Genomic DNA, 21,303 nt, shown 5'->3' with positions numbered 1-21,303 from the left:
TCGCCCTAAGCAGATATGCCTTCTTAGTAACGCCAAAGAAAGTATTAATCCCATTTTAATATGACTAATTGCCACATTAATTGAAGGTGATTCAGAGTGGGTGTCGTCGTTTACCAAGGACCAGTTTTTTGAACTTTGTCTTTGAAGGAAATAGGTAAGTCTACGGAATGATTATCACGTGCTCAGCGGTGAAGGAAAACATCGTGAGAAAACTCACATTCCCGAGAAATGCATTTCCGGAGGTATGTGATAATGTGACCTAACCTGTATTGGGCTAGTTCCCTTGGGGTTGCAAGGTCAGACAGGCAGTTGCTTCTGTAAAAAACCCGACCTGTCAAATCTTCGGGGGCTGTGAAAAAACGGGATAATACTAAGGAGATGTTGATGAGTAATAAGTTTACAAAAAACTGGAATTCAATATTAAATAAAGTGTTATTTAATATTTAGGCAGTATAGGCAGTATCCGTCCCTTTCCTTTTCGGCGGATTAGAAAAAGACAGGTATAACAGATGGTGTCTACTGGAATCAGCACCATTGTATTATCATAGGGCTACTGCGATACAAGGGAAACCCTGGTGCGATGAGTATCATCATCATCAATTTAAGAGCCACGCTCTTGTCGGTGTAGCATTTTCCATTCCTGTCTATCAAAGGCCAATTCCTTGACTTCCCTATAAGACACGACGTTAACCTTTTTTTTAATCTGTTCCATGTAAGCTCTTCTTGGTCTTCCCCTTCCTCTCTTTCCTTTTAGCTTGTAGCTTGTAGTTAAAACTATAATATATTTAGTTAATAAATAATTTTAACTTTACTTTCTTTTTCCCTACTAAAGTGGACAAAGGCGGCCTTATTCCGAAAGTAGGCGACATTCGATTAATTTCAGACGCGATTCGAATACACCCTAATAAAAACTTCGATTGCATTAAAAAACAGCTTGTAAATTAATTAGGCACGTGTCAGGACGACAAACAGGGTAATGTATTAATAACGTTTAAATTGACCAAATAATCATGTTACTCCGGTGCCCCACGAATAATTTCCATATTGTGACCATAAATTGTAATGTTCCCCTACGTGCGGTAAATAAAGAGGTTGTTGGTAATATTTATGGATTGTTTAACAAATACACTTAGTAGGGACAAGCAGTAAGTGCTGTATGAGGCAAGATAAGTAAAAAAAACGTAGTAACGGCCCCCGTGGTCCAGTGGTTGAGCGTTTGTCTTACGATCCGGAGGCCCCAGTTCGAATCCCGGTGGGGACATATCACAAATATCACTTTGTGATCCCTAGTTTGGTTAGGACATTACAGGCTGATCATCTGATTGTCCGAAAGTACGGAAGGCACATTAAGCCGTTAGTCCTGGTTACTACTTACTGATGTAAGTATGTAGTCGTTACATAAGCCATATCAGGGGCCTTTGTCGGCTCATTGGTAACCCTGACACCAGGGTTGATGAGGCTAATATTGCACCTCACAACCCACACGATAAGAAGAGAAGTAAAAAAAAGAACTTCAATAACTTACCAAGTCGAGTCCTCGCCAATGTGATGAAGCACTTTGGAAACGTTCACAGAATTAAAAAGGCGCAAAACTTATGTAAAAAGAGTTTTAGGTAATAAGACCAAAGTATAAGAGAGAACAATCTCTTTTTTAGAGATAAGCTTACCTGTACTGTCTGATTTCTTTGTGTGTTTCTTTCTGTGTTCTATTGTGTACAAATAAATAAATAAATAAACAATTTGAAAAAGAAAAGTAGCCAATGTGCTATTCCCGGGAATGTTCCCAAAGTGGGACAGCAGCACACTGCTGTGGTGATACGATGATCTATCTGTATGATTGATGGACAAAATGATACTGGTGAACTGTCGTCGTACGGATAATCCTTTTTACTCCTGCAAGGTCTTCTTGTGACTTGCAAGTTACATTGGTATGGTACCTACAACCTACCTCTAACCATTGGTGCAAGAAAACCAGGTAAGCTCAATCCTATGACAAGCCGCCATTATTGATGACGTAAGTGTTGCCATTAAATTGGTATCTCCAAAAATCCAAGAACGTAAATTTTATTATTAAAAATTCACTGAATTACTTAGCGATGTATTTAATTACTATTACTTGTCACTTATACATATAAAAATCATTAAAACTGTAAGTAAATATTTTATTAAAAGATCAAAATTCTTTACAAAGTAAATTATAAACATTGGTCGTGAGTAATATTTATTTTTTACGAAATAAAAATAATAATAAATAAAATAAATAAATAAAATACAGGGCAACGCAGGGTGGGATGACGTCAACTGGGCTAACCTTGAAATGTTAGCTGTCACTTTTGAGCATACCTACCTGGTGTTGTTATACCATGCCTCCGACAACTTCCAATATAGGGTCATTCAAATCGGTCTTGTAGTTTCGGAATAGGTACTAGGTGGGTAGGTACCTAGCTATTGCAATCGGATCAAATATCCGTCTCTACCTTCTACGGGACAAATAGAGAACCTTCTCTTTAGGAAAAATCGGTCAAAATCTCATAGCAGGGAGGGAAGTAATACTCCAACTTCCAAGCCACATTCATCCTGGCTTATTGAAATCGGTTAAAAAAATTATAAGGATGTTTATAAGGCCGATTTTGACTCGAACGCCCCCCGCTGGGCTATTGGCGTTAACAACTTATACCGCATGTTAATCGACAGACATCATTGTCAGCAATCATTTCTAAAATAAAAAGCACAAAACTACAGTGACATACGATAGGTATCGAGATAAAATTCGTAATCCGTTCCGCGTATTGAATGTTGAAAGTCGAAACTCAAGAATATTTTCGGCTTTGTTTTTTTGTTTTTGTTTGGCACCTACACATTTTGTTGCATAATAATAAGATAGGGTTTATTTAATTAAAATGTTCTGATAAAAGTAACATTTATGCTAAGTAATGTGTAGTGTTAGTCGATACCGCCGCTAAAATGTTCTTTTGAGAAAACTAAACTTATGCAATTTTACATGTAGTGTCCTCTAGTGAAGTAAGATAAGTATAATTATTATGAAACAGTACAGCTACTCGGCAATAGATGGCGCACAAGTGTACAACAAACGTTCCATTTCGTGCTCCACACAGGGATCTTTGTGCATTTTTTAAATATTTTTTTTTAAGCTGTAATGGAACGTAACGCACTTTGTTTATAAAGAAAGCTAAGACTTTTTGTACGTGTTTAAGTTTTATTTATTTTGTGGTTTCTGCAATTTCTGTATAGAATAAACTTATTTTGGAATCAGCGTTACAATTTTTATTATTATTTTTCATAATAAAATAATATAACATTGCTCAGATTAAGTATACTTTACAAATATAATTTGTAATGCCACTTTGACGTTTACTGTCACTATACGACAAATTTTGTTGGTTTTGTCGGACAAAACCAGGTCTTTGGACAAAACGAAGATAAGCTTCCTTGTTTTCCTTGGATGATGTACAGGAATACAGTGAATTTCTTATAAACAGGTTCAATAAACCTCCTGCAAAACAAAGATCTAGTCCAACTGCGCATTTTGTGCAGCGACTAGTAAGTAAATAAGTAGAATGATTATAAAAAGGTGATCGTACGTAACCTATTATCTCAAGCAACGAAAATAGCCACCAAATAGCCAAAATGAATAAGCTGGCAGTGAATTTCACGAAAAACCCTCTCTTTTACCTTCGTTTTTTATACAGTGCACAGAGAATAGCGCCAATCTTAAGGCCTTCGAGTTATTATACAACGACAGTTGACGCAATGGATGCCTTTACAATAGAACTATTACAGCGACATCGAATCAAGGTAAAAAGTTCCTTTGACATCAACAGTTTATCAATAAGATACTTTATGGATACAGAAAACCCACCTAAAGATGTTACCAAGATGACTGTTGAAGAATTGGATGCCATAGTATTAGTACTTGTGTCTAAAAACAAAGACAAAAAGTTGACAGAGTTTATATTAGAATGCACTGAAGCACATAAGAACATAAGTGATATTACTCTTAAAAAAGTATTCCGACACTACAGTGTAGCTGGAAAACCTGACATAGTGGAGATTCTCCAGAAATATTGCGTAAAAGTAGATCCGTGTGTTTATAAACGTAATGGAGAATTCATGCATTATTTGGCGAAGTCTCAATGCATGAAGGGTAATTCAGACAAAGGACTTTCAATATTAACAAGCTGCTATAAAAAGAATGAAGGTTTAAGGAGTTTTTATAGAGTTATATTCAGAGAACTTATACAAGATTCAGTGCTGAATAGATCGGAAGCATCTCTAGTGATATTTAAGAAATATGTTACAATGTTCAGTGAAGAGATGGGAGACCATTACCCTCTGGTTTGTTTCTGGCATCTTTGTTGGTCCAGCTCTTGGTTCTCTGACCAGATGCTTGCAAATGAACTGCTAGAAACTTCAACAACACTTCAAGATATTGTGAAAGACAAGTGAGTATTTTGAATTCATAAATTATTTATATTACCAAAAAGATTGACTAAATTGATTTTGTATATCTGTTATAATTTGATAATCTGTCTTTCATTGGAATAAAAATAAGAAATACACCTATCTGGTGGAATTCAATGTGACTTTGTCTTACTACTGTTTCTATTAAATTTTATACATAAGATAAACAGCCGATATATGCCCCATTGCTGGGCACAGGCCTCCCTCATTGAACTGGAGGGGGTATGGAGCATAATTCTATGTGAGGTGCAGGTGTTTGGGCTAGTAACCGTTGGTTTATATTAAATAAAGATTTTATTTTATTGTAAATTCCAGGGCAACAGCGTTTAGCATCAGCATTCTGCGTCAGGAGTACAACGAGGATGCGGTGGTGCGTCTGTTGCAGTCTCTGCTCAAATATGACATGTTGACAGAGTATGCTAAAGTCCTCCAAGTCTTGTTTGGTTATAAATGTAAGTTTAAACTTGTCTACTGGAACTCTTACTGGAGTTAAATATCCTCAATAATAAAATAATGAAAAATAGTAAGTTTAGAAATGAATGGTGAAAGCATTATGTGCTCTATATTGTTGGACTATCCCATCTGTTATTAAACCATACAATGCACCAGTTATCTAACAATAATACTACATATAGAAGGGACAATCTCCCCTCACCCCACCTATACGAACTTGGAGCGAACTTGAATTACCTCACCCCCTCTCATGAGAGCCATTTTTGTCTATTTAAGCTGTTAAGATGTAATGGAACGCGTGGAGACTTTCTATCTCGCTCGCACTAACGCAAATTACGGTAAGGCGACACACATGAAGAATTCGATTTTTGCCTAGGTGTGACACAAGAGTAAATTATTTGGATATTTATTTTATTTTTCATATTAAAATGGATCTCCAATAGAAAAGTTTTAGTACGATCTACTCTGAACTGGCGTGCGTGTATGAAGCGATTGATGAATGTAGAGGAAGCAAGAAAAGTGTGTCAGGATCGATGCAAATGGAATTCTATAGTCTCTGCTTACCCCAGTGGGAAATAGGCGTGAGTTTATGTATGTATGTATGTTATATTTTATTTTTTTATCAAAAGATTTGAGTGCGTTTGACGACGAACCAGCATTGTCTTAAACAGCAATGTGGTCTAAGGTGGAGCGCGCGAACTCAAATAGTGCCTATTCATTCTTGCCTTGAAAATCCCCAAATTATATGTAGGAACAATGGCGCAGGAAGAGAATTCCATTCTTTAGCAGTACGCATGAGGAAGGTGGAACCGAATCTAGCGATTCAAACAACTTACCTACCTACGTATTACCTTATTGACATGCGATAATATTGTTGATAATAATATTGATCTACAAACTAGCTGGCAGCTAGTTTAGTACATTAACCAATTACATTAATCAATTGACCTAATGGCATCACGCACTACTATTTACGACCTCCTTTTTGAACCTATCAATGTGATAAGGATAGTCTTGTGACTTATGTTATTATTTTGCGAGATATAAGCAAACAGTAAAAAATAATATTTTGCATCTTGATCTGTATCAAAAAGAAACATACCTCTATAATATCATCATCAATTTAAGAGCCACGCTCTTGTCGGTGCGGCATTTCCATGCTATTTTTTAGGGAAAAATAGGGCAGTGGTTTCCCTCTTGCCATCCGCCCCGCAGTACTCTTATCTGACGCAAGTGCGATGGCGCGCAGAGTAGTCTATTACAAAGCCATACTAGGACTCCTGTTCTCCGCCTCTGAATAGTACTGACAGTTACTGCTGCCCTCTGTCAGGTTCCAGGTTACAGTCCCTGTGACTTGCCCCTTCTGTCCTGCGGTGCCGAACCGATGGCTCCCATCTCCGCCTCTGCAAGCGTTGGTGATAAGCGTGTCTAATATATTATTATTTCTCTTCCTTCCAGTGAGAAAGCGAGACGTCCGCGGTTGCACCGAGATCATCCGAAACTGTGAGGTCCTGGGCATAGCTCTTCCGTCCGACCAGCAAGGGAGATACATCAAAATGCTCATCGACGGCAAACAGAGTGACAAAACGACCACAGTCAAACCCAGTTCTAAGAACTTTAAACTCAAATTCTGAAGTTGTATATGTATTAATTATGCTACTTATGTTAGGTAAGCAGCTGTTTGACGCCGGTACATGCGTACTGATATAAAAAATCTAAAGTTATCAGTAGTGTTGACGATCCATGATTCGCAATTTGGATCAAGATCTAATTTACATCATGACCCCAGGGGAAATGATCTGATTGACTGTAAAATGAGTGTGGAGCGGAGCTTAATATCGTTCTTCTAGTCAGTATGGATTCCCGTGAACAAAGTGATAATTAGAAATGACGAAGATTTATAAAATGCGACGCCTGTGTGTTTATTATCGCCAAAAGAGAACTGTAAGAACGCTTTATAGCGAGTCGCATTCTTCATACAAAATCACTTTACTGTGTACGGTCACGAGCATTAATTAATATGTATACACTTTGATACCATGTCACATTAACTTTTTTGACAAAGTAAGATAAGTCTCACTAAATGTCAAATATGTTAGTGCGACAGAGTCCTAAAGTGGGTACATTATATTGCTCATAATCTGTACACATCACAGCGAGCTCAGATACCCGCATCAAACTCTGACTGGCCTTATAGTTGCCTACTTGACAGTTGTCAGATATTTAAGTATTTTAAAAATTACAAACGCTTATTTTATGCCTCTTAAAATATTTTATTTTCTCGAAAAAGGTTTATATATAATAGAAATAAACATTTTTTTCTTCTTTAATTTCCAATTTCGCGCGAAAACGGTTGCTCACGTGAAATTTGCCCGGTGACGTCACATTTTAATAAACAAAGATGCTGGCAAACTATGCGTCACTTCAAGTGACTTGAAACCTGAAAGATAGTGTTTGTGTAACCTCACACAAAGCTTAATCATGGCCGCCCGCGTTTTGGGTCTTGTAATGCACAGATAAAATTGCATTATTTTGTAAAAATTATCTTAATAAAAAACCTATTGTATAATTATCGACATATTTCATATTATTACAACTGTCAAATAGGCAAATCATAAGTACTATTGTAAATATTGTATTTATTAGACTGTATAGATGTACAAATATAGGGTTTTTAAATTATATACTCGATATTTTATTGATGTCTTTAAAACTCATACTCATAATTAACAAGTCTGTGGTTGCGGACTGTGGACGACTAACAAATGGGATCTTCTGTCGTATAGATTGTGAAGTCAATGACCGTCGTCACCAAGTCATGCCTTTATTGTTAAAGCAAATAGCGGCGTCATTAAGTAATGAGAAGATAAATCGAAAATTTCGCATGGACAAGAGAAGGACCTGGTGGTGTAATGGTTAATACGCTCAGACCGGCTTGACAAGCGGGTTCAAGTCCCGTCCGGATCAGATTTTTTCGATTTAATTTTCTTTTAAGTAAATAGTAGCTTCGCCGTGGTAGCCTAGTTAGAAGGCCGCTTGCCTCTCACTTTGAGGTCGCAGGTTCGAATCCAGCACAGGCCTAAACCAATGATTGTCGAATTTGAAAATGATTATCACGTGCTCAGCGGTAAAGGAAAACATCGTAATGAAACCTACATTCTCGAGAAATTCATTTTCGGAGGTATACATGTGACTTACCTAACCTGTATTAGGCCGGTTTTCCCATCGCGGGTTGGAAGGCCAGACAGGCAGTCGCTTCTGTAAAAAGCTGGACCTGACAAATCTTCATGTTAGGTAAGCTGACCCTGTGAAAAACAGGATAATGCTAGGGGGATGATAAATAGTAGCTGAGACTACCGAAACAGAATCAGGAATAAGTTTAAAGATTATCTTTTGCGCGTAGTTTAAAACCTGCATACAACATAAATTCACGACTATATTTCTAATCTGAATGGACTTTTGACACTTAGATATAGTACCTATATCCATCGCAAGATGAACTAAAGTACCCACGCTTCAACAAGGTTTCTGGTGAGCCGTATCGCCGTCTATAATGGTCGAGTTAACAGGAGCAGGTTTTCACATGTTGAATTATTTTTCTTTGAATGCAGGAGCATAGGAGACCAAGAGGTAGAATCTGAAAAACAATAATCAGAACATAAGGATTCGTTATACTTGGTAGATATACCATCGTGGCTTCATCAGCTGTTCAAAGTTTTGCAACGTCCTGTACCTACATTTGTTTTAAAACAATTCGATGTGAAGGTTTAGTCATCAAACAATTTTCATATCAAATGAATCAGAAGCCAGAGTCGGAAATTAGCCAGTGATATTAATATGAGTCATGAAAAATCTTAAAATTACAAACATCAGGGCGCGGCCATGTATTGTGAGGTTTTCAAAGGTCTTGATTGCTTGTTAGGGTTACCACGTGTCCGGGAAATTTGGGATAATCCCGGACTTTTTCGTCGTAGCTCGCCACAGTAATTAATAATACCCAGGGGATTAAAAAGGCCACATCAAAACAATTCATCTAAAAACAGCAATATTTGACATTTGTTTGCATACTTTTATATGCGCGAATGACAAATTGCAATATTGCAATTTTAGATGAATTGCTTCGATGTGGCCTTATTAACCCCCCAAGAAATACCAGGAATGCACAGATGGACGGGTAGCAAAGACAAAAACTTCCTCGTCAAACCCAGTAAAACGTAATAAATATGATTAAAATGTCATCAGGACTGCGAGAAAGTACATCGCTTAGTGCGAAAGAGACGAGAGATAAGTATGTCTCTTTCGCACATACTGTTTAGTACATCGTAGTACGAAAGGGGTGAGAGATATGTCACTCTAATCATGTTACGTTTTATAAGGTATAAAAAAAACAACTAAGAGAATGAACGTTGGATATAATAATCCTTCAGGTACTCCAGCTTTCTTCTCAAATGGGGAGGGTCGGTACCGGAGTTGCACCAATGAGTTATTAATTTATCTTAAGTGGGTCGTTTTTCTTTTTTATCGACAATGATCTGTACTTAGTTCTGATAGGTTATATGTTTTAGAATTTTGTTTAATCTTTCCATTGTCCAAAAATATAGGTAATCTTATTATACTCAAAATACTAGCAAAATACTAATCGGTCCCTTGATTAGTGATTAACTTAGCTTGATTGTTTTTCACAAAATTCTGTGACAGAGTGGTAAATCAAAATGCTGTCTCCGATGAAAAGGGCCACTCTGTCACAATTTTTTTTGAATGCCCCTGCAAAGAAAAGTATGTTAACAAAATAAAGAGAAACTCTAAATAGTCCTCTATAGACACATTTTTATATGATGTTTTAAAATACTTATTGTCGTTATAATTTTAAAGGTGTTAAATCCGATATATCGAGAAAATGTATTTTTATTGTCGATAAAAAAGAAGAATGACCCAAGTGCAGTTTTCACTAACACAGTGGGCTCGACCATTATAGACGGCGATACGGCTCACCATCACGTTGGTCTAACAGAAAACTCGGCGAGGTGTCTGATGTACCTCTGACTACCCTGATTTGGGATGTCTTGAGCTTATGTTATGTGTTACGTTCAGTCAGTAAATACGTGTCTGTCGCCTTTATTTGAGCAGAGAAGTGAAATTACTATAAATGTGATACACCAATCGTCGATCGTGTTATGTCTACGTTAAACACAGCGATTATACCTCGAGCATGAAGATTATTACGCCTTTATAATAATAATTAGTGTACGAAGATATCGAAGTGTAAATTTTTGGATTTTAACCTTTAGGTAAGCTTGGCTATTTATAGTATGAAATAGTATTTATTCGCATGAGTTGAAAATCATGTGTGAAGTGAATAAAATGCACAGTCATGAGGAATAAACCTAGGTGTATGATAATATAATATTAATTGACAATAGATTTTTGATAAGATGCTTATGGTACCTAAGTAGGTACCTCAGTAAGTAGGAATCTAAGTAGTTTCGTGCTGCTAATTTAAATGTTGGTGTAGGTAAATACCTATTTAATAAGTAACCACGGAAAATTCGCGATATTTTCCGTATTTTTTTTTCAAACTTTCGTTATAATCGTTTAAATAATAATTGTTCTAATAATCCCGCCGCTTCCTGCGTTATTACAGAGACTTTTCAGATAAATTTAAATTTACTTAAGTAATATTTTTTCATAGTAAGTTCATAATTTTTGGTGTTTTCTGACACTTTTACTTAACTACTTACTAGGTTACAGTGTGTCGTTGCTATCCCATTTGATCGGTTTCAGTGAAATTCCAGGACTCCCTGGACAATAGTTGCATTTTTTAAATATTTTTATTTCATACAAATTGGGTCAGATTTAATTTTTTCATAATTCCCAACACTTTTTGTATGGGCGTGTCCCCATTTTGTTACACCATTCGAATGTTCTTCTCGCCCCCTTTCTGGAGACACCTCGTTCGTGGCGCTACGAGCTCTGGAAGCCTTAAGTACATTTTATAACATAACATAAATAAATAGCCTATATACGTCCCACTGCTGGGCACAGGCCTCCTCTCAATCAACCGGAGAGGGAGCATACTCTACCACGCTGCTCCACTGCGGGTTGGTGGGGGTGTTTTTACGGCTAATAGCCGGGACCAACGGCTTAACGTGCCCTCCTCGTCGTGTCGAGGTACATTTTATATTATAGACATACATACATACATAAACTCACGCCCGTAATCCCTAATGGGGTGGGCAGAGCCACAAGTAATCAAAGACAACTTGCAGCCACTGTTGATACGAATATTATAGACAAAATCGCATTTTTGCAACAATAAGGGCCCTATCTCACTAGAACACCTTGGCGCCGCAATCAACAAGACTCCAAGTTGTTTAGTCAAGTAGCAATCGATTAATACAATCGACAGCGACAGTGATAAATATGTATGGGATTGACATAAGTTGGCTTGTCAAGCCCAAATATTTTAATCACAAACAACATTTATTTAAAGCACATAATAACGGGAGACATAATACTGAGACTCAGGGAGTCTCATATCCCCATTTAAACTCGGTAAGAACCCGTTATTATGTGCTTTAATTATGATAATAACCGCGTAAACTTAAAACAACATTTATTTATTTCTTTAAGTATTCGTTATCTCCACCAACCCGCAGTGGAGCAGCGTGGTGGAGTATGCTCCATACCCCCTTGTTAGCATCCCCAACATTTTAGTTTTTTAATTATTATTTAAGTATGGCAATACTGTAACACTCTCCTTTTTCTTTTTCATTACACGCGATTCTCTAAACTTCGGGCTTTTGTCTTATTTTAACCAGCACCCTATCGAAAGTTAAACACCCCTCCGGTTGATTGGGGGGAGGCCTGTGCCCAGCAGTGGGACGTATATAGGCAGTTTATATATTCGTTATCTAAAGTATACAATACACATACAATACAATATAAATACAATAACAGCATATTTCGTTAGTGGGGCGACTGTGATGGGCCACCATGGTGTCCTAGTGAGATATGACCCTAAGTTTAACGTCAGTTTACATAAAACTTTCAGATAGATAAATTTCAAAAATATTGTTTCGATTACCCACGGTCGATACACCTGCTTCCTTTACCTAGTGGTTAAGAAGGTTATTTTTCTTTGCCTATATATTGTTTACTAGCCCAGCTTATCGAAACAGACAAAGAGGTTAACACGTTTATGGACAGAAAGGTCATAACCGTCGTACTTAACGTACTAAATCTGACAGAACTGTTATGCACGTTGTATTATATTTTGCTGTAACGACTGAACGGTTAACACTGGCCCCGATTCCTGCAGACACCTCCTAATTTTACTTTAAGTTATACCTGTCATTTTCTTATCCGCCGAAATGGAAAGGGACGGATGATCGACAGCTCTTAGTTTTAGGAAGAATGAGTAAATGAATGAATAATCCGGGCGAATCAAAAAGGTATCTCGCTGGTATGCAAACCGTTTGACGTGTGCTGTCAACTTAATTCTGTCGGGTTATTGACCAATGTAAAATTTTTAGACGGCTGTTTTAGATTTGTGCTTATAATTGACGTGTGTTCCATAAATTTTATTCTTGTCGATTATCCGTCCCTTTCCATTTCGGCGGATAAGAAAATGACATGTGTCTACACTCAGCGGGATCCCCTGTCTGGGAGATATAAGAGTGATGCAGAGAATTAGATCTGGATTTGTTCTATTGAATTATGCTGAAAACAGAATTTATTCCGTTAAAAAAACGGAAATACAAAGTTTTCTAACCGACCTCCAGCCAGCGGGATATTTACCAAAGTTAAGTCTGATGAAGTATAAATTGGTATTAACTTTTAGATCTGTATTTATTCTATTCAACAAAATAAAAAAATACTTCTGACATCCTTACTTCAGCTACAATCAAGCTGCAATGAAACCTCCAGTCAGCGGACTTTTTCTCTCACAGCTTCAATTTGTACCTGATACATAGTTTTTTTTATATTCTACCCACATAATATCTTTCAAATTCTATACTTTTTAATTTAAGCACTAGATGTACGAATAGGTAATTTAAGTGAAATTATAGTCGTAAATAGGTTAATTTTTATTATTTTAGTGTAAAAGTTACAAAAGAATGTCATTGAGAGAAAAAGTCCGCTGACTGGAGGTTTCATTGCAGCTTGATTGTAGCTGAAGTAAGGATGTCAGAAGTATTTTTTTTTTTGTTTTGTTGAACAGAATAAATACAATACCAATTTATACTTCATCAGACTTAACTTTGGTAAATATCCCGCGGGCTGGAGGTCGGTTAGAAAACTTTATATTTCCGTTTTTTTAACGGAACAAATTCTGTTTTCAGCATAATTCAGTAGAACAAATCCAGATCTAATTCTCTGCATCACTCTTATGTCTCCCAGACAGGGGATCCCGCTGAGTGTAGACACATGAAAATGGTGCTAATTCCTGTAAATAGCATCTAATTTTATTTTAAGATATATCTGTCATTTTCTTATCCGCCGAAAAGGAAAGGGACGGGTAATTGACAAGCATAAAATTTATGGAACACACGTCAATTTTAAGCACAAATCTAAACCAACCGTCTAAAAATTTTACATCAGTCAATAACCCGACACATTCATTTACTCATTCTTCCTAAAATTAAGAGCTGTGAATCATCCGTCCCTTTCCTTTTCGACGGATATGAAAATGACGGATATAACTTAAAATAAAATTAGGCGGTGTCTCCAGGAATCGGGGCCATTGACAGATATAACTTAAAATAAAATTAGATGGTATTAACAGGAATTAGCACTATTGTCTAATAACACAAGTTGTTTCTGTGTAAAACGTCACCGATGCTATAGCCGTTTTTGACACTATGTATTTAGGTACTGATCGATACTTGTGCCGACAGAACGGTTACATCCGTTTATACACAAAATATGTGTCCAAACATAGTAAAGAACTGTAAACAACGTGTTAAAGAGGATAGCTTCCAATGAGGTTAACCAACATATACGTCAATGCTTTCTTTCATTACTATCTCTCTTCTCTTTTCAAATCAAATCAAATAATATACAATCAATCAATCAATAATACTTTATTGCACAACAACATATATAAAGGACATAAACATACAGAATAACTATCTGTGAATATACCTTATTGCACAGGAGTAAATCTTAATCATATACATTGTTTTAAGTTTACGCGGTTATTATCATAATTAAAACACATAATAACAGGTTCTTACCGCGTTTTAATCAGGGATATGAGACTCTCGATATTTCGACAGTGTTGCAAGTGCCATGATCACGGGATGACTGATGAGGCATTGCAACAGTGTCGAAATATCGGGAGTCTCATATCCCTGATTTAAACGCAGTAAGAACCCGTTATTATGTATTTTAATCTTAATATTTTCTGTTCGGTTTAGCAGTTTATTGCCAACTTGGAGGACCTTCTTCATTTTTATAATTGATGGGTTCACTCTTGCTTACAGTCTAGCCTAAGCACAAGTAACGAGGCTTATGCTGTAGCTGGCCAGAAGATGTTGCTGTTCACTCTGGTCTTAAGGTTTTCGGGTAATACGAGCTCCGATCTTATCGATGCCATGTCTAACTCGACCTATGTAGCTAACAAGGGACATTATTTTGTCATTGTGGTGAACTGGTTCTTCGAGTGGATTGTGAGGTAATTGCCCAACCTGATCAACCCTTATGACAGGTTTACAATTGAACCGTGAGGACTACTGACATAGCTAAGTATATGTAACGACTAATTACCTACATACTTAAGTAAATAGTAGCCGGCACCAAATGTGACCTCCGTAGCACGAATCTACTTTCAGACGATCGAGTGATTAGCCTGCAATGTCCGAATAAAATTGGGGAACACAAAGTTATTTTTGTGATATGTCGCTGGAAATCGAATCCGAGACCTCCATATCGAGAGGCCAACGCTAACCACTAAACCACTAGGTCGTTAATGCCGAACTAGTGAAAGGGTTCGTGAAATCTATTTTGTACCTACTTATGTTTTTGCAGATTGCGCAAGGTAGCGTAGGCTCGAAAAAAGTCTAAGTAGGTACCTTACCTGCGCGCCGTACTTCTACTAAGTATGAGTTTCGAAAGTAAGTTATTCTAGCAATAATAGTTTGGTGTTACAAATATACTTAAGTTTATTTTTTGTAACGTCCGTCTAATCTCTTGTTCCCTAAATTAGGGTACGTACCAATGACCTTTAAGCTGTCATATCTTAAGTACACGAGAATCTTGAAAGAGGCCATCATTTGTCCTGCTAGATAGTTTAGCATCGTTCTTCTGGTGATAATATTGTTTATATTAGGCGTTTAATGTCCCCATTATGTCGTACGGTTTGCTGAGTAATAATAAGCAATTATCGTATTTATTTTAAAACTGTCAGATACACACTAACATCGCAATGTATGAAATTAATAACGGTTTGTGGTTGCTTACCTACTCGTTTTTCTCCTACACGCTTTTATCATTGAGTGATAATTTGCGTCAGAGGACACATATTCTAATTGTAATAGGTACTTATCAACTAACATAATTGAAGCCTATGCCGCGAAAATTTCCTGTTCTTTCACGAGGTTGGTAAGTTGTACTTAGTTTTCACCCGCAAACTTTGAATTTTTACATATTTCCTCGTCTTATGGTTGTCTGGAGGAAATCGCATTAAGCAATAAGGCCGCCGTTTGCCATGTACCTAGTTAAGTCTCTTTTATTTGGTACAATAGAATATATTTGTATTTGTTGTACCGATCGGGCAACTGGGTGTCGTATTCGTGATTTGTGCGTAACCGTTTGACAAAGTGACATTTGGCAATTGTTGAACTAATGATACCATCAGATTCAGTAAAGTCGTCGACCCATCTGATCGGTATAGTTCTATCTTTATTAGTTTCAGATAGGTATAGGTATAGTTTAATAATTTTGACAGCATAAGCTAAAAGGCGACAATTCGCTACATTAGACTTCTGTTACGCAAATAAGATGTGTGTAGTGTCTGTGCAATGTATATATACGGGCATCCCACCAATCCTACATTTCACAAGAGTAGTAAGGTTTTTTTGCTCTTTTTTCGAAATGCACTTTTGTCACTTAAGAACCTTTAGCGTGTGAGGGAGATTTTACATCATATACCTCAGTGTCCGTAGAGCATGTGTCTTTGCCGATGTGGAGGTTGTCGTCCTCTTATCCTAACACATGAATATTTTTACCGGTTGAGCGACAGTGCGTAATCGCAGCTAGACTTAGATGCCTTTACTCATTATGATTATAATTTTTCTCTCACACTATATTGCCCAATATTTCACACTTAACCTATAACCGGAAATGTTTATCGTGACTATTATCGTTCCTTTCTTTTCCTTATTTACTATACTACTACATATCCTGAATAGAACACACAAAAGTGTTTATTTGTGTCAAGTAATGATATTTCATACAAAACCTGACTAGTTAACAAAGAATGTTCAATATATTGCTTCTTTAATTGTCAATTAGTTATGTTTTATTATTATAAGTAAAGCTTTACGTTTAAAGATTATTTACTGAACTAATTCTATATACTTAAGTATTTAGTGGAGAAAACAATAGCACTTCGAAAGTACAATTTTCCGTTGGTAACAGGCAACCAGGACGGAAGAGGCGAGTCACAAGGACTGTAACCTGGAACCTGACAGATGGCAGCATTAACTGACAATACTATTCAGAGGCGGAGGACAGGAGTCCTAGTACGGCTTTGAAATATACTACTCTGGGTGCCATCACACAGGCGTCAGACAGAGTACTGCGGGCGGAAAGCAAGATTGAAACCACTGCCCTATTCTTCCCTAAAATGTAGCATGGATAATGTAACATTGACAAAAGCGTGGCTCTTAAACTAGTGATGAACAAGCAATCACCACACGTTCATAGTAAGTAATTTAGGTACCTACTTTATAACGAAGCGTTTGATAGGTAAATAGATAGATATAACCGCCTCAAGCTTTGCAGATTACATAAATTATAGTAATCTTCAATTTCACTCACAATTGTATCAATAAAAGCTTGAGGAATTATATTAGATGCCTCATAATTTAAAGAAAAAAACACCAACGTAATATTTTAACGAAATATCTAATCCAAATGTAGTAGGTATGCTTAACGACCTCAAACAATATTGATAAGGAGCAATTTACATTATTCGTCATATTGTTATTACTGGTTTATAATTACAAGAGCCATCGAACCCGAGACAACCTGGGGTTATCAGCAGCTTCGTACTTTCCGTGGATGCTAGTAGTGGCCAATAGGTACCTACTTCCTAGCGTGATAAGATGTATCTACTCAGTACATTCCTACGAAATAATTATGTTCGTTGGTCGATGCTGAACTAAGTAGCTATATCAGCAGATGCTTAGCGTTTACAATTTTTATTCCCGGGTCCGCTTACCTACATAAATACTTAAACTCACGACTATATTACAATTGGGGTCTGTTTATGACCAAGTCAACCATAATCATTTTTGTACTACAATAGTTTTTTTTGGGCCACAAAATAAATATCGTGCCACAAAATAAATCCGCCTTTTTTTCTATGTTGCCCCTTTTTTCTATCGAGCTACTCGAAGGACTTAAAATTATATATATGTAGGGCACAGGGTCAGAGGTACACCTATCACAAGATGACCTAAGTACCCACACCTCACCGAGCTTTCTGTTCGTGATAGGTGGTGAGCCGTATCGCCGAAAAATAATAATGATTTACGCTGGCTTACCTAACTTGTCGTTCAATGGACTTGCCGAACTTCATGTGACGTCACGAATCGGGGGTCGCCATCTTGGCTGCTTACGCGGTACGACAGAATCAAATCTATGTTCGATTTGCTCCAATCTGAATCGGCTTCGTCTTACCAGGTAAGTAATCGCCGACATCTTACCCTGAATGTAATGACAGATTTGGTTTTTGATTTGGTTTCTGATTTTCCTACCCGAAGAGGATACCGATCTCAGAACAATAACTAAAGCATAGAAGGAAGGCTAAAATAGCAACAGAACTCTATAATTCTGCTCTACTTTATCTTACGGAACCGGCGTAATGTTAGACAAAGACGCATATACAAAAATTGTTTCGTAATTTCGTAGGTTGTCACAAGTTTTTCATTGCCTAGTGTTGGGTTTCACTTTAGTAATATGTCGATAAAATTAAATTTACTTACAATTAATGTCGATAAATTTTTTTTACAAGATTTCTTTTTGTAGGATGCAATTATCTTCTTCTTGATGAAAGGAGACTCTGTCTCTGATAGGTAAGTATCTAACCATTTTTGGATTATATTGTCTGGTTTATATTAGTTTGGAGCTGCAGCTCACATTCAGGAAGGAAAGAAAATAGCCAACTGTTATCGTTTCATCGGTAAGTATTTTGTAATATTCGAATTTATTTATGATGTCATCCGCCGTGCACTGGTGTCGATCGACGTGCCGTGCAAATTGGAACCGCCGCCGCCGGGTCTAAGCCGCACAGACGGTAAGAGGCCCGATGGGGTCACGCCATAGACATAGAAAAGAGTATGGACTGGAAATACCTACAGAAAAAACGTGCCACTCTGTAAACATAAAATGGCGGTCTTTACTAGGGCTACAAGCTGTTTCAATACTAGGATTACCATACTCGTACCTACTAGATATAGCATTATACTTAAAAAAATACGGCATACAAGTATTCATAAGAGAACAGAAAGGGAAAGTAAAATGTAGGTAGGTGGTGTACTGTATCTTTCGTGTAAAACTTGTAAGTATTGTATGTTGTGTGCAATAAAGTATATTTGTATTTGTAAAGGAAGGTTTAGTCAAGATTTATCTAAGTCGCTTACACAAATCTATAACATTCATTACATTCTTTATTGGGCGCAGTTCGTATCAACCTGGAGTGTTGGAGTAGGAGTAAATAAGAACAGGAGGTAAAATGAAATATAAATTAGATCGTAAATCTGTTCATTTTCATTAGCAAGTATTTATTTCACACGTTATTAATTATGTACATTATATTTACAATAAATACAAATTTATTAATTTCTAAACAGTGTCAATTTGCTTAGAAACTGTCTTTGTGACACCCTGTCACATTGTTTTTTTTTTTTCATTAAGTCGTTTGATCTTGAGGCGGGACTTGTTCAGCTTTTCTTTTAAATTTTTCATCTCGTCTTCTTGAACTGACTGAAATAAAGTTTAATAATAATGTTAAAATAGTATATGTACAAAATAATCTATAAAAATAAAAGTAAAATATATCTGATTTAAGTGCATTGTGCAGCTGGTTGAATTATACACTCTATATATGTATATCATGTTAAAAATATAAAAAAAGAAAATTATTTGATATACCTTTTCATGTAAATCCAGTCGACACTTTTGGATTTAATATCTGAAATCAAAGATAATAATAATTTACTTATATAAAACGTGTACAACTCATAATTGTTTAGACATAAAACAACTACAGACTTAGTATATACTAAGTTTATTAAGTACATAATAATATGTAGTTGAATGATAGATAGTATAAACGTGTTGTGATAACATGATACAAATATCTTATCTATCTATCCAGCAGTGAGATGATGCAGGCTAGGCTGAAATTTAAATTTAAACACCATTTCATCTGTCTGATCTATAATGTTCAATGTAGGAATAGCATCGTCTCGAAGACGCCTCCACTTTGAATTAGGAACACACATAAATGAATCCGCAGTAAAATGTTTCGAGCAAATACGGCTGTACTTATTTGGAATCCAATTTCGTCTATTAATGCGAATTATCCATTCTTTCTCTTTGTTATCGTCTACAGGAAATCTAAAAATTAAAAGTATCGATAATTTTAGTACATCACTATGGACAATCAACATAACCTCAAATCAATTCCGTATTCATCGATGAAACGTATAATATAATGGATATCTCAAATATTTTATGCTACAAATCTATTCAGCAAAACATATTACTTTCCTAAAATTGTTCAGCAGTTCACATTTCACTAGAAAATTACAAAAAACTTACCGATGAAACGACAGAAGTTGTTGGCTATTTTCTTTTCTTCCTGAATGTGAGCTGCAGCCCCATACCACACAAGACATAATGTCACACAGTCGAGACACTCAATTATTTGATATAAATAAAAGTTTCTTTCCATTTATTTGGAAAAATATTGTTAAATTATCACTTAAAACAATCTGAACACAAGACACTCGTAAACACAGTTGACGCGACCGTGTCAAATAGTTCGGTAAATATAAGTAAAATCTTCTTATGTATGTTACTATGTATTTGGCCGAGTTAAAATGAGTCCAATAGGTCCAAATGACATTTCATGTTGTGACAACCTCGGAAAAAATGAAGCAAAGAGCGAATCATTTGTCCTTTTCTCACTCATAGTTTGTGTCGTAAGCTAGAAGAGAGCCGGTTTATAGTTTCTGAATTCTTATTTTAGCCTTCCTTCTATGCTTTAGTTATTGTTCTGAGATACCGATCCAATTAAGGTTAGGTTAATGATGACGTGTGATGTCAACTTAATTCTGTCGGGTTATTGGCGAATATAAAAATTTGGGAGGGTTTTTTTAAATTTCCGCATAAAATTGACGCGTGTTCCACAAGTTTTATGTCTGTCGAATACCCGTCTCTTTCCTTTTCGGCGAATAAGAAAATAACAGATATAACTTAAAATAAACTTAGATGATGTGTACAGTCACGAGCAATAATATATAACATTGTTACATTTTCTAAAATATCTTAACAGAGTAGCAATCTAGAAAGAAGTAGGTATACGACAATTTGTTACAAATTATCTAACCATTGAAGTGTGTCAAAATAGGGTATAATTTATTCCACATAAATATAATCGAAACAAAACCAGAAATTATCCACGACAATTTCTTTAATATGTACACAATTGTATACATGTAATAGAAATTGTCGTGGATATGTCGTGGCCAGATCATAGAATTGACCATTTCATGAAATGATCGACCATTTCATTTTTATTTACTTTTAACTGAAAATCTGTCTTTGAGCACCTTTAACAACGTTAGAAAGAAGCAGCTACATTGTATGAGAATGTCAAAATTTCCTTCAAATCTGTCTGTCTTGCAATATTTGAGGTCAAATTACTTAGTTTTTTGCCCATATTAAGGGTACTTTTTTTGGATGTTTCTAAAAGCCTATTAAATGGAGCAGTTTTTAGAAATACTTTCAGGGTCCATGACAATCTCATGTGTTTATTATTCTTCGGCGAAGTATTAACAACTGTAACAATTTTGGTCGAATTCTCACTTTGACTTCCGATAACTTTTTTTTTATACTTGATTTGACTTTGATTTA

General features: G+C 36.2%; 1 protein-coding gene and 1 long non-coding RNA gene across 2 annotated transcripts; one reads left to right on the top strand and one right to left on the bottom strand.

Moving 5' to 3' along the window:
* Positions 1-3,402: 3,402 nt before the first annotated feature.
* Positions 3,403-7,619, top strand: LOC126374272 (uncharacterized). Its single transcript, XM_050020791.1, has 3 exons — positions 3,403-4,463; positions 4,798-4,934; positions 6,394-7,619. The coding sequence occupies exons 1-3, from the start codon at positions 3,649-3,651 to the stop codon at positions 6,567-6,569; spliced, it is 1,128 nt and encodes a 375-aa protein (XP_049876748.1). The 5' UTR covers positions 3,403-3,648; the 3' UTR covers positions 6,570-7,619.
* Positions 7,620-18,740: 11,121 nt separating this feature from the next.
* On the bottom strand, positions 18,741-20,415 carry LOC126374280 (uncharacterized). Its single transcript, XR_007567425.1, has 3 exons — positions 19,987-20,415; positions 19,315-19,354; positions 18,741-19,146 (listed from the first exon to the last, which is right to left on the bottom strand). It is a non-coding gene; the product is annotated as an uncharacterized LOC126374280 (long non-coding RNA).
* Positions 20,416-21,303: the final 888 nt, after the last annotated feature.

Source organism: Pectinophora gossypiella, chromosome 17 (genome assembly GCF_024362695.1).
Source record: "Pectinophora gossypiella chromosome 17, ilPecGoss1.1, whole genome shotgun sequence".
NCBI lineage: Eukaryota > Metazoa > Arthropoda > Insecta > Lepidoptera > Gelechiidae > Pectinophora > Pectinophora gossypiella.
The sequence above is the reverse complement of the archived record's forward strand: the minus strand, read 5'-3'. Positions and strand labels throughout refer to the sequence as shown.